The 12,945-nt window shown below is 35.8% G+C and overlaps 2 protein-coding genes across 3 annotated transcripts; one reads left to right on the top strand and one right to left on the bottom strand.

Moving 5' to 3' along the window:
• Positions 1–705: 705 nt before the first annotated feature.
• On the top strand, positions 706–1,961 carry LOC137823532 (HVA22-like protein f). Its single transcript, XM_068628720.1, has 5 exons — positions 706–845; positions 1,077–1,103; positions 1,205–1,327; positions 1,401–1,650; positions 1,731–1,961. The coding sequence occupies exons 1-5, from the start codon at positions 802–804 to the stop codon at positions 1,755–1,757; spliced, it is 471 nt and encodes a 156-aa protein (XP_068484821.1). The 5' UTR covers positions 706–801; the 3' UTR covers positions 1,758–1,961.
• A 1,004-nt stretch (positions 1,962–2,965) lies between these two features.
• LOC137823531 (uncharacterized) lies at positions 2,966–11,179 on the bottom strand. 2 transcript variants are annotated; one of them, XR_011083139.1, is made up of 4 exons: positions 10,930–11,179; positions 9,583–10,822; positions 3,151–6,139; positions 2,966–3,054 (listed from the first exon to the last, which is right to left on the bottom strand). XR_011083139.1 is itself a non-coding variant. In XM_068628719.1 (3 exons), the coding sequence occupies exons 1-3, from the start codon at positions 10,959–10,961 to the stop codon at positions 3,263–3,265; spliced, it is 4,149 nt and encodes a 1,382-aa protein (XP_068484820.1). In that variant the 5' UTR covers positions 10,962–11,149; the 3' UTR covers positions 2,966–3,262. The 2 variants fall into 2 exon arrangements, 1 of the variants encoding a protein (XP_068484820.1); XM_068628719.1 differs by having other exon boundaries at positions 2,966–6,139; positions 10,930–11,149.
• Between the last annotated feature and the right edge of the window lie 1,766 nt (positions 11,180–12,945).

The raw sequence follows: 12,945 nt of genomic DNA, 5'->3' as shown, positions 1-12,945 counted from the left end.
ATTTTCTCTTTTCTCCACCAAATAATCGTAAAAGGAGCTAATTTCTAACCTTAAATTAAAGCGTCAAAACTAAATTTATGCAAAATATTCAGCAATCTCTCATTTCTGACTTTTGCATAAGAGTAAATATAAATACAAAAGTTGGTTACATTAGCAGTACATAATTAAATTGATATAACATAGGATAGAAAGGTTATTTGAGAATGTTTTGAGAAAAAAAAGGAAAGAGAAAAAGAAGTAGATTCTCTCGGGAGGGTAAACTTATTAAAGTAGGGTTTGAATTGAATTTGATGGCTACTATTTTGTCCTATTCCTGTTCCTCTATAGTACTTTTTACGCAACTCTACTCAGACTGGAATAAACCATTATCTTCCTCCGCATACTCTATCATCTTCAACATTTAATGCCACAAAAACCTTACACTTCAAAAGGTAAGCCATATTAATACAACTTTTCTTATCACATTAAAGTTGTTTATGTCAAATACCATTTCTCTTATGAGGTGTTAAAAAAAATGAATATGTCTCTAATATTCACAACCACGTGAAAGCCAAAACTTTTGGCATCCTTATATTCCGTACCGTTTTCTTACACCTACCTTAATCTTTATTCTCTCTTTCCTCACTTGGACAGAAAAGAAGATTTTTGAAGCATCCCACAAGCATTCCTTGCTTCTTTCATTCGTCTGCGACAGCACATAATATATACATCACCAAACACTTGCATGCATCCACAACACAACTCACATTCCATTGATCTTCCTTCCTAAAACTTGAATCTGCCACCAGGAAGATCTGCATCATGGTCCTTGGAACAATGGCAAGACATTTGGACACGATAATAGGGTGATCAAATCAAATCTCTCTGTATTAATTACATGTCATATTCATTACACTCCCACACATGCATTGCTATAATTATCTGCTTATCAGAATGTTTCATACAATATACCTCCGATGTTATAGAAACATATTCACCAAAATATGTATTCTGCAAAACACAGTACTGTAAATATTGTTTTCCCATTTGATGTTTACCCCGTGATAACAGCCTGCTTTTTGTTTTCTGCATGCCAGGCCTGGAGTGATGCTTCTTTATCCTCTGTAAGCATCCTACAATGCCATGCATGCACATTTGATCTGATCTATATATATTACATGATATGACTAATCGTTAATTTGTTGGGTTGGAGTAACTATCATAGATACGCATCAATGAGGGCAATTGAAAGTCCTTCAACCTTAGATGATCAACAATGGCTAACGTATTGGGTTTTATACTCCTTCATGACCCTCTTTGAGCTTTCCACTCATAAGATCCTATGTTGGTACGTTAAAGTTGATTTCATGTCAAATTGAGTCACAGATAACAACAATAATAATAATAATATACAAATGCAGGTTTCCAATTTGGTCATACCTGAAGCTTGTGTTTTGCATCTGGTTGGTACTTCCAATGTTCAATGGAGCGGCTTACATGTATGAGAAATATGTGAGGAAATACATCAAGAATATTGGAAGCTACCGAAGTTCCAATTATCCTGAGGAATACAAGAAGGTCCTTCACATGATGACCTTCGATGCAAGGAATGCAGTTGAACGCTATATCGATAGGCATGGTCCTGATGCCTTTGAGAGAGTAATCAGAGCGGTATATAAACTGAATTGCTTCATTATAAAGCTCATCTATCTGTGTTTTACCATTTTTGTTTTCAACTTTTGTATGTGCAGGCTGAAAAAGAAGCAAAGAAACGCTGAGTATCGATTTGACCAGTTTTGAAATGAAAAGAAAGTAAACATGCTCCAATCGATACTTGTTTCTGTGTACATTTTCAACATGATGGAGAAGGAGTTTCATAATTATAGTTTTATTAAATGATACCAATTGTAAGCTTGATATAAGTTTTATATGTACCTTCCGTGGTTTAAGAATGCACGTAAGAGCAAAAAATTATATGGTTAGTTTTTCTTTGAATAATCCTTTGTCTAGAATTCTACTGCAACAATCGGTTTTCTCTCAAGTTCTTTCAGCATAACACAGACCCAGCAACTCATGCTTAATTGGGATGACTGCTGCAACAGTCAAACATATATAAACGATCGTGATAAAGCTTGACGATCGCATAAACCAAATAAAATGCTTTGAATAGTAACTAATACTGTTTTGAATCAATGTTTTTTACCAAATAATATTTATGAGGCAGAAAATAGAAATTGAAACATAAGATCATGCATTGGTAATTATCGTAGACTCTTCCGATTGTTGTATTTGTGTAGATTCTAAAACGTAAAAACTTCCCCTCCTTTTATCTTCACTTTTCATACAAAGATGCTGTTGGTTATTAGCATCACTTCCAGCTCAGTAATGCAGACAAGAGGATCGACTGCAATACTTTTGCCTACTTACTAACTTTTTGGTTGGATGTTCATAAAATTTCATTTTTTATTTCGTGTTGCAATAATAACATAGTAGCAGCAATTAAAGAACATCTGACACATAATTAGCTCATTTGGACTCACATGAATATGAAATCCGTTTGAACTTGGATTGAATTAGTCAAATAATTTATTTTTAATGTGTTTAAAAATTACAAAACACAATTCAGTATAAATTCTCTCACAACTACAGGAAAGCAAACTAAAATTATTTTTCCATCAAAAACAAGTTCTTGTGATTAACTTATTTAATATCCAAAGCAGCATGAAATAAAATCTGAGAAGCTTTTGATGAAAAATGATTAAAGGAGAGATGATAGAATTATTTTTCAGTAACATTTTGGCAGTTAAAATTAATGAGTTAGTATCCAGTGGTTAGGGAACAAATAAAGCCCCAAATTAAAGTTTTATTGAATACGCCGATCTTTCTTTCCTTTCTTGTGTATAAAGAATAAGCACATCTTTGCCATAGTCATTGAACAGATGCCACGTGGAATACCTGACTGAAAATAGATATGGAACGCGTCATCTTTGGTGACAAAATTCTGTAAAGGGCATAAAACTTCAAAATTGAGAGCTGGATGGAATTATATGTCAATTTTCCACCGGTTTCAGCAACCTAGCAATATTGATACATGGACATTCCTGTTATGTTCTCAAATGGATATATACTATGGAGGAGGAATAACAGATATGATAAAATGATGTGACTTACACCTAAAATCAGTATACTTTTGTCAATATTTCTCTGAATTTCTACATCACTATCACTGTCAGTAGTTGCAAGTGAGAATATAGCAGAATAACTCGTCATCACGATCCATATTTCAAGAGGATTTTAGGATGTGCTTAGCTCTTTTAGAACCAAGTCGGACAGGACCTGATGTTACCATGCCGTCCAGTTTAAAAGAATTCACAGCAGGGTACCTTGAAGGATTTAGATTTTGTGCCTCATGCTGGCAACACCTACTCCTAGCACTACCCATTTGTGGATCCAGTTCGGGTGCTCTTGTGTTTCGTTGCAACTCCACGCTTGACTTTTCTCCAGTCAACCTAGTCACACGACAGAAGTTTTCTTGCACCTGTATATTCGGCAACTTAGTATGTTTTCTGGAATCATCAAGATTAGCCACGGCTGTGGGTCTCTTCCTGGCATTCGTGCACGGATGATGTTCATCGAACTTCAATCTGTCAGCGACATTATTTATGTTCCTATTGCCACTATTTATGGTAGAGGGTGTAACTGGAACATGTAGAGGTTGAACAACTGATGCTGGAGAAAGAGGAGCAGTCTGCATGGGACGCAGAGAAGTCAAATGATTGGAAGGAAATCGAAGTTCTGCCGAATAATCCACGGATTGCGTAATGAGATTATTTCCCCACAGATTTTGAGGAAAACTTTGACTACTGGTGCCTGAAAATTGCTGAGAGAAGGTCCCGGGAAGCATTTCATCTGTTGAGCTTGACAACCACGATGGTGAACTTCTATAGGGCCTTTGAAACCAAGATGTTTTGGCCTGTTCATTGACAGTTGACTGCAAGAAAGGAAATCCGAAGGCTGATTTGGTAACATGGGGATTTTTGTTCCCGTCGTTCAGCTCACCATTGCTTAAACTTGTGGAGTGTCTAAAATTGCCAGGAGTAGGTACTACCACTGATTGAGAGCTCAATTGTAGAGGTAGAGGTTTAGCTCCAGGTATAAATTGCTCTGGAATAGCATCTGATGCCCCATTAAATACTGCATACGTAGAAGACTTTGGAGTAATGGGATTGAAAAAAGAACTAGCATTTCTGTTGACTCCAACACTTCCATTTTGAGATACAGGATTACTTTGCAGATCAATAAACTGTAAGGAAAATCCAGAGTCTGTACCGGTCATCAACATGGTGCTTGGTAGTTCTTGATTGCTTTGAATTTTGGCTGATTGCAATAAACCGTCAGAAGATATTTGTAAAGGGGAACCAGATACCCAATCCTGCTTAGAACTTCTTCCCAATAAAGAGTGTTCCAAAGCTGCATATTCAGAATAATTCCTTCTTCTGGATTGCTCATCTGTCCAAACATCTCCGGCAAATTGTCGCATCTCTTGGCTGCTTCTACCAATTGGAACATCCTTACCCATCAACCTCATTGTTGGTTGGCTGGAACTTAGTGAGATATGATCTGAACCTTCTTTCAGAGAAATCGCCCCATTTCCATGGTGATTGCGGACCTGGTCGGATTGATGCTTTTCAATGAACAAGTTTTTCTCAAGGTTCAACTTTGAATTAAGTGGCGGGAGATAACACATATCTGAATTAGGTCGGTCGATATCTTCTCTCTCTCTACTTTGTAACTCGGTGACAGATAATCTGGTTGGATGGTGTGGAAATGGATTAAGACCATCTCTTGGAAATGTCTTCTGAACATGATTCTCATTAACGCTTAAATTTTCCAGATTACTTTGATGAAGAATATTGCTAATGGGTAAACCACTTAAAGAACCACGTACTGTACTTGATGTCTCTGACTGGTTCATCCCTAAGTTTCCACTTGAACTGAAATTGATTAGTTCACCATGAGAATTGAGGGGTAAACCAAAAAAACTTGGATCCAAACAGCAATTCTTTACAGCTCCTTTATCCCAGCTTGTAAAGGGGAATGAGTTATCAATCATATCTGTAGAAAACATACGAGACAACTGTCTGTCACCCGAGGCCTCATCACTATTATCCTTATCTCCACAAGTTTGCAATGAAGATTCTGGTTTCTCATTTGCATTATATGAAGCAGAATAAGATGACGAAGGCTCCAGAAATGTCTTCGTATTTTCATTTGAGTCAACAAAATCAACCGGGGGATCATTGAAATGGTCCAACTTTCCACTGTAGCCGAAAGATCCAAATTCAGACGCTTGTGTATTTATACCAGACATCTGCTCTTCGTGGACTGCCGAAAGAGGTCCAGAAATTTCTGCAAACGGAGAACAATGCAGAGTAGTTCTGTTGCTTCCATAAAAAAAGTGTGAATTATTACTGTCACAAACTGCCACCTTAGTCAACAATTTTGACTTCTCTTCTAAGTGCTTTGACTTATCTTGATCGGTACATGGCTTCAAGCAGCTTTGTACGGTATCTTGTTCCAGAGTGTTAGAAAACTGTTTAATTTCAACTATAGGGCAAACCTCCTCTCTCTTGTCTCTGTCTATATTAACAGGAATATGGCCATAATTTCTATGTGGCTCCAAACTTGCAGTTTCTTCATCACTTCCAGAGGATTTCTCCTTTACTACTGAAGAAGCCAGCGCATCTGAAGATATGTTGAACATGTCTTCATCAAATGAACTTGTCTTTTTCGGACCAAGTATATCATCTTTACCAGAGAATTTAACATGTCTGTCAGAGGTTGGCTCTTCATCATTATAATGGCTTTCTTCAGTACCATTTCGAATATCACTGACACTTGATGTCTTTCCAGAAACATGTTTTAAGTGGCTCTTAAGAATGCCGCCATGAACAGGAGATACTGCTTTTTGTAGCTTTCCAAGTGAGCCTAAGCTTTTAACGTGTTGCTTTTTTTCTACCGATATACAATTTAAGCCCAATTTCTTTCTATCGATAGAAAGATCAACCCCATGAAGTGGAACCATTTTACTACCAATTGTAACTTGTAGTTTTCTGGGAGTATTTGCTACATTTTGCACCATACGCTCGTAAGCATCATCCTGATATAGACAAGAGTAGCAAGATTAAGAAAAGTGTGGATGTCCTATTATAATGGAATCTGAATAAGATGATTAAGCTTCGTAATGCAAAGTATGGAATACTCGTACCCAAAAGAGAATTCACTTAATATCCCCAATCCCATACAAAAGCTTGAATATAATAACACATTTTGTAGCTTTTATATCATTTTTTATTACGGAGTTTCCAACAATAAATAAAAAGACACCGTCACCCTTAATAAAAAGCACAAGAGAAAATGGCTAACAAATTATATGCAATTTTTTATATCAAGATACAGAAATACCAGAATTTAAGGAATGAAAGAAAAAGAAAATAAATAAGATTACAACAGCATTTCATGCATATGATGCCAAGAACAAGTCTGTTTCATAAACCGTATTCCAACAATTCCAACAATATAGAAAACCAGCATTTCATATACTGAACTGAGAAACACTTTGATTATTATGTGGGAAAAAAATTAAATCATTATATAGAGTAAAACACTTGTCATTTGAATAACAAATTAATTAGGATTTTAACTGCCCCGTCATTCACTTAAAAATATGTCAAAATGTGTGAAAATTGAAATACGTTAAGATCAATTACAAAGTGCCTCCAGGGTATCGCGAAAACTTGGGTAGAAGTTTACAAGACTGGAACAATTGAATTAAGAGCTTAACTTTATCCTTATTTTATCATAATAAGAAATTACATAAGAACTTCAAAACAAAATTCTTGAATTCGGTCACATTAGTATCAATATTCAGAAGACGGAAACATAGAAATCTGTATATGCATATATCAAATTCTTAGACCATATGTTTTAGTAGCCATATGACACACTTAAGTACTAAGAAAAACAAACCCAACTTTTTGTTATTAATACACTGTCATTTGAGCTTTATATATTATCGTACAAATACACTGTCATTTTTTAAAGCTTTAACGAGTAAATGTACATGAAATAACTAAAAATCAAACTCGATCGGTTGGTCTAACTATATATATGAATACCAGCAAGAAGAATGCATGAAAGATTCAATTTAAAATCTTATTTTATTAACAATAAAATCAATTAAAGGTTTTAAGGTAGTAATCCTAAAATTGGTTTTCCTTCGTAAACAGAATGTTAAACAAACACTGTACAATTGGTACAAATATTTTTTTCTAAAAAATCTAGTTTCTACTGAAAGCTGGGGAATAAAGTAATTATATACTACTACTAATAGTAAGATATTAAATATCCTAAATTGTAAGACGAAAAACTTTTCAGTTCAGTACCTTCGTAAGTTCTTTTTTTTTTTCATAAGGGAGTACCTTCTAAAGTTCTAACAAGTTTTCTAGTTTGGTTCCTGATTACACCTCATGATAAAATAAACAAAAATTGTAATGATGACAACCCTATATATTTTGTCACAAATTTTCTCCCTTGTACAATTCCACTTTGAGGAATCATGTAGGGAAACTTTTGGTTGATATAAAAAAAAAAAATTACTTCTAAAACTAATATCCTAGAGAAAATAATACTTCTATCTAACAACATATACATCCTTATCACTGTTTATACGAAAAACACATGCATAGATGTAGCAAATATTGTTAAGACAAACAACTGTTACAGATTCAAAATTAAAATATCGCCATGTTGTGTAAATTATTATTGTAAAATAGATTTTATGATAGATATCCTAATTCGTTTGGAAAGGAAATTTGAAGTACAGAATAATCGATCTTTTAAAATGAGAAGAGCCTCAATTATAAAGAAGGTTATATAAAATATTCCTAAAGTCACTTATTTTAATTAAATTGAAATTTTGGACATTAAGTAATACTTTTCTCTAAAATGAATTTTATTAAAAGGGGAGCAGATGGACAATTCAAAGTGAATACATGAATCATGGTGCTTAAATACTTTTTTTACATAGATATAAAACTGCTACGTAAAATTGTTCACTGCTGAAATGCATATACGATAAACCTCTGCAGATCATATATCCCCATTCCAAACCTGAAATTTCTGTAGAATCTCAATGCCGAAGAAATCACTCCACTTTTATCTTTAAAAAGTGACAGGCGGGAAAAAAAGTATTATGATTATAGAACCAGAGTTCGAGAATATTTTCGAAAATAAAATATTTATTTAGATTAGTAGATGTTATTCAAAACAATCTCGCTATACTGCTAAGATGTCATTACAGATATAATAAGAATAATATATATATATATATATATATATATATATATCGAGCAACCTTCATTGATAGCCAGGTTAAATATTTTATTACTTCCACTTCCAAATTTCGGCCAGTATAACCATTAACCGACATTATTTCCGGTCCTCTCATGGTTCTATATATATACTTCCTATGTTGGGTTCTGATACACTCACATTGATTTGATTGTATCTCAAAATTGTCTGCACATAAATATGTACAAAACATGGTTCACTACTCACGACTTTTGTTGACCGATTGCATCGAAGTTATTCTACCCCAAGACCAACAGTTCCAGAATATGATCAAGTGTCTTACACGAGCACAGATAGTCCAAACGCACTATACCATAAATTACCACCCTCTAGTTCACTGATACGTCACAAATATGCCCATGAAATATGATCTATATCAAACCAAGTCAGAGTATTCTTTTTCTGATGTTACACGCCCATCTGGAGTTGCAAATGCAAACATTCATCAATCTAAATCACTATATATAAACTTCTGACACACACAATAAATGATCTAACAAATTCTGCACCTCCACTTGCTGATCTCCCACTAGCCAAAATACATCCAGCTGTAAGCTGTGTATAAACCTCTACGTCCGAAAAACTAGCCACAAGAGATGAGAATCTGTTGATCTACCCATGGCCCATATGACACTTTCCCCCCCGAATTATTAGTTAATAGTGACGGGGCTAGAAAAATCCCCTCATCATTAGGCTCACCTCTTCTACCTCGTAACCCATGAGTGGCCCCTTCTAGCTAGGGTACCTTGTACTGATTATACACACCCCAAACATACATACACCCTACAGCTGGAGCAACATTCTTGAAGCCTTCACTACCATCTGAATTCCTTCCGCTCACGAAGGCACTTGTCTTAATTTCCCTTTTTCATAACTTCCCTTTCCCAACTTTACTTGCCGGGTATTTCGCTCAAGTACTAAACTTAAAAAAACAAACTCACTTTCGACGACAAATGTCAAGCTCTCTCTAATTAGCTTTTTCAGCAGTAATTTTATGCAGAAAAAGCAAGATATAGAGTAAGCAAAGTATAATCGCATGGCATAAGCAACTACATCAACACAAAATCTACAGTGTTAGGTGATATTTTATGCGCAAATTCCATTAATTCTGCCAGGAATTAACTGCAAATCGCAGAAATACAGCAAATAACGAAAGATTGACTTGTATTTTATGAGACACAGCCAACATACCTTCTTCCCAGTTGGTCCATTGTTGAAGACATTACTCTTTTTCTTCTTCTTCTTGCTCACAACCGTCTTCTTCTCATTGTTCACAAATAACACGCCACTCTCACCGTACTTTTCCGCCTTGCTTTTCTTCTTCTTCGCCTTCTTCAACTTTTTCTTTTTCCTACTCTTGTTCGTACTCTTCCTATTCTTAATTACCGAAGCAACTGGAGCGGCCGTAGAAGTGGAAGCAACAGCAGCACAAGCTGAATCCTCACAGCGATAATCGGATTTCTCTTCGTTTTCCTTAACCTGAATCCCTTTGATTTTGCCTGCTTCGATCGGCGGCGCCACCGTGAGAATCTCCGCGATCGAACGCTTCTTTGGAGCCTTAGGTTTGGGCTTGCAATTAACGGTCCTTCTCATCTGCCGCCGTTCCTCCCTAACGGCCTGCGCCAGACAACCGTCGATGTGCGCGTTCACCGCTGTTACGGTGGCGGCGTTAAAATCTCGGCAAACAGGACACACCATCTCCAACTTCTCCTCCTCCTCCTCCTCAGCGGATTCTCTTCGGTCCGATTTCGACGACTCACCACCTCCGCGCGTGGATCTCAGCGCCTCGAGCCGCCGAGAGAGCCACTCGAACTTCGAAACGGTATTCGAAACCTCGTCCGCCTCGTCCTCACGGAACGGCCAGAACTTCAACACGCTCTCGATTTGCGGCGGCGGCGGCTGCGGCTGTGGGGGCTGTTGCTGCTGCTGCCTTTCCACCTTGAAAATCTCCGCGATGGAACGCTTCTTCGGCGCCTTCGACTTCGATATAGAGGATGACGACGACGACGACTTCAAATTCATTATCCTCATGTGTCGACGCTCCTCTCTCATCGTCTGCGCGAGGCATCCGTCGATGTGCGCATTCACCGCAGTGAGCGTCGCAGCGTTGAATTCGCGGCAAACTGGACAAACCATCTCCAATTTCTCGTCCTCGTTGTTGTTAACGGCAGCCTCAGAAGGAGGCGCGGATTCTTCGGACTCTTCTTCGCTGCAATCCGCATCGCCATCGTCATCGGTTCTAGAAACTTCTTCAGGCGAAGGCGGATTCTCCGGATTTTGCGCGTGGTCGTTGAAACCATCGGATCTAGGGCACAGCGTCATCGGAGGAAGCCAGGACTGAAGGTCTTCACGTGATGCGTCACGTGAGACGGTGGATGCGAAGGGCCAGCACTTTAAAACGTCGACGGACCTCATCTTTGTTGTGTAGTCCCTGCAACACCGAAATCCGAAGCAATAGCAAACGCTCGCCACAACATATGAGTCCAAATAAACTAAATCCCGAAAACAGAACAATAGTTAACAGATAGAAAAACGTACCTTATGGAGAATCCATCAAACGTAGCCGCCATGATCAGTGACCACAAAGACAGTGCCTATGAAGAAGAAGATGAAGAAAGAGAAGGGAAGAACATCGATTATTATGATTAGATGAGAGAGAGAGAGAGAGATAGAGATAGAGAGAGAAAGAGGGTAAAGAGTAATTAACGTTTTGCTAGGGAAGAAGGAGGAATGGAAGAGTGTGTGTGTTGTGTGTAGCTGTCTGCTTGCTTTTCCCTAATTTATGACTGAAAGGGACGTATGAGAGAGAGAGAGAGCTCTAAAGTGACGACAGATACAGAGGAAGCGAAGCTGAAAGAATATTTTATTAATTATTAATTACCACTCCTAATAATATTATTATCTTTAATTTCCATCCCATGCATCTTATTTTCTAAATTCAATTAATTAGCTTCTTGTGTTGGTGATGTATTTTAATTGATGTTAATGATAGTATAATTAAAGGGGATGTATCTACTGTATAATTACCATATAATACTATATTGTTAAATGTTAATGCTAGATTTGTTGTATGATCTATTCACGCTCCTCTTCTCACTCTCCTATGAAACAAAGATTCTGCTGGAACACCTCAAACAAACCACCCCACGCGCTTTTCACCTTCATCATATCACCTTTTTTCTCCTTCACTTAAATAATACCAAATAAATAAATATAAATTAATACATTCCGCATAAAAATATTATAAATTCAAATATACTAACAAAAAATTACATCAAAGATTCAAAACTACATCAAGAAAATTGAAAAATATTCATTTAGGAAAATTATGAGTAAACATAATATATATTATACATTTTGATTTGCATCGCATCAAAATCCTATTTTCCTATCTTTTTCTATTATTTTAACTCAATTATATACATCAACTAACTTTCATCTCATTTTTTTATTCAATTCAACTAATTCCTTTATTAATACCTCTTCCAAATACTGTAGAATTCGTCATTATTTAATATGTCTTATATATTTTTATTCTCTATTTTTTTCTTAAATAGATTAAAAACTCAATATTAATAAAGTTGATAAATGTTTCTTTAGGACAATCTCGAATCTCCATTACTGCTTTGACTTTTAGTTGGCATGTTCCAATTTCAGTATGAACAGTTAACTCACTTTCATGACACGCTTGATATAAAAGTATGTTTGCATATATGAAAATGTTGCTTCAAAATTAATTTTAACATAAACTTAAACTCAAAAATTTAATCCAAACATGCAATTAATATTAAAAGGAAATTAAAATCACTCACTCAAAATAATCAAGAAATAACAAATAAAGTTGATTTTGCCCCGTGACAATCAATTTTAGATAACATTATGCAACCAACTATTTCATTAATTGTGCTTTTAATTTTTTTATTTTTCTCTTAAACAGGATACCTTTAAAATCACTTAATTTCTCATTAATTTTTCATTTTGTAGAAACTTAAACTTCCATTATTAGTGAAAGGTAAGTCAATCAATATTTATTCTATTGAAGATTTCACATCTACTAGCTATAAAGATATTTTATAGTAACAAGTGGGTTCAAACTTATTTTATTAACCGATTTTGTAAGGTTAAGTTGGACTTAAAGTTCACTTCTTAATATATTATCATAGTAATTTAGATCACATCCTAGTGCGAGTTTGTTAAATTTATCCGGTTATCCACTATCGAACTACGTTTTTAAAACTAATGTCTAAGTCTTAAGAAACTACGGTTTAAGAACATTTTTACACTGATATATCCATAAATATATAATCTCAAATGCGAGTTCACAAATCTCAATATAAAAAATGTATTAAAAATTTTATATAAACTAAAAATAAAAACATTTCATAATATATAAATAAATGTTGTTCTTACAAGGTCGGAATCCTACGAAATAACTTCTTTTGTCTAAGTCTTTCAATCTTCTCGGCCTCCAGGTATGATGGTCTTCTACTTGTTCCAGTCCTCCGAGCCGAATGGGGGGTACCTGCGAAAGCACTCCGACGATCAAGTTAGTCT

Source organism: Phaseolus vulgaris, chromosome 8 (assembly GCF_000499845.2).
Source record: "Phaseolus vulgaris cultivar G19833 chromosome 8, P. vulgaris v2.0, whole genome shotgun sequence".
Lineage (NCBI taxonomy): Eukaryota > Viridiplantae > Streptophyta > Magnoliopsida > Fabales > Fabaceae > Phaseolus > Phaseolus vulgaris.
Note: the sequence above shows the minus strand (reverse complement) of the source record. Positions and strands in the feature narration are given on the sequence as shown.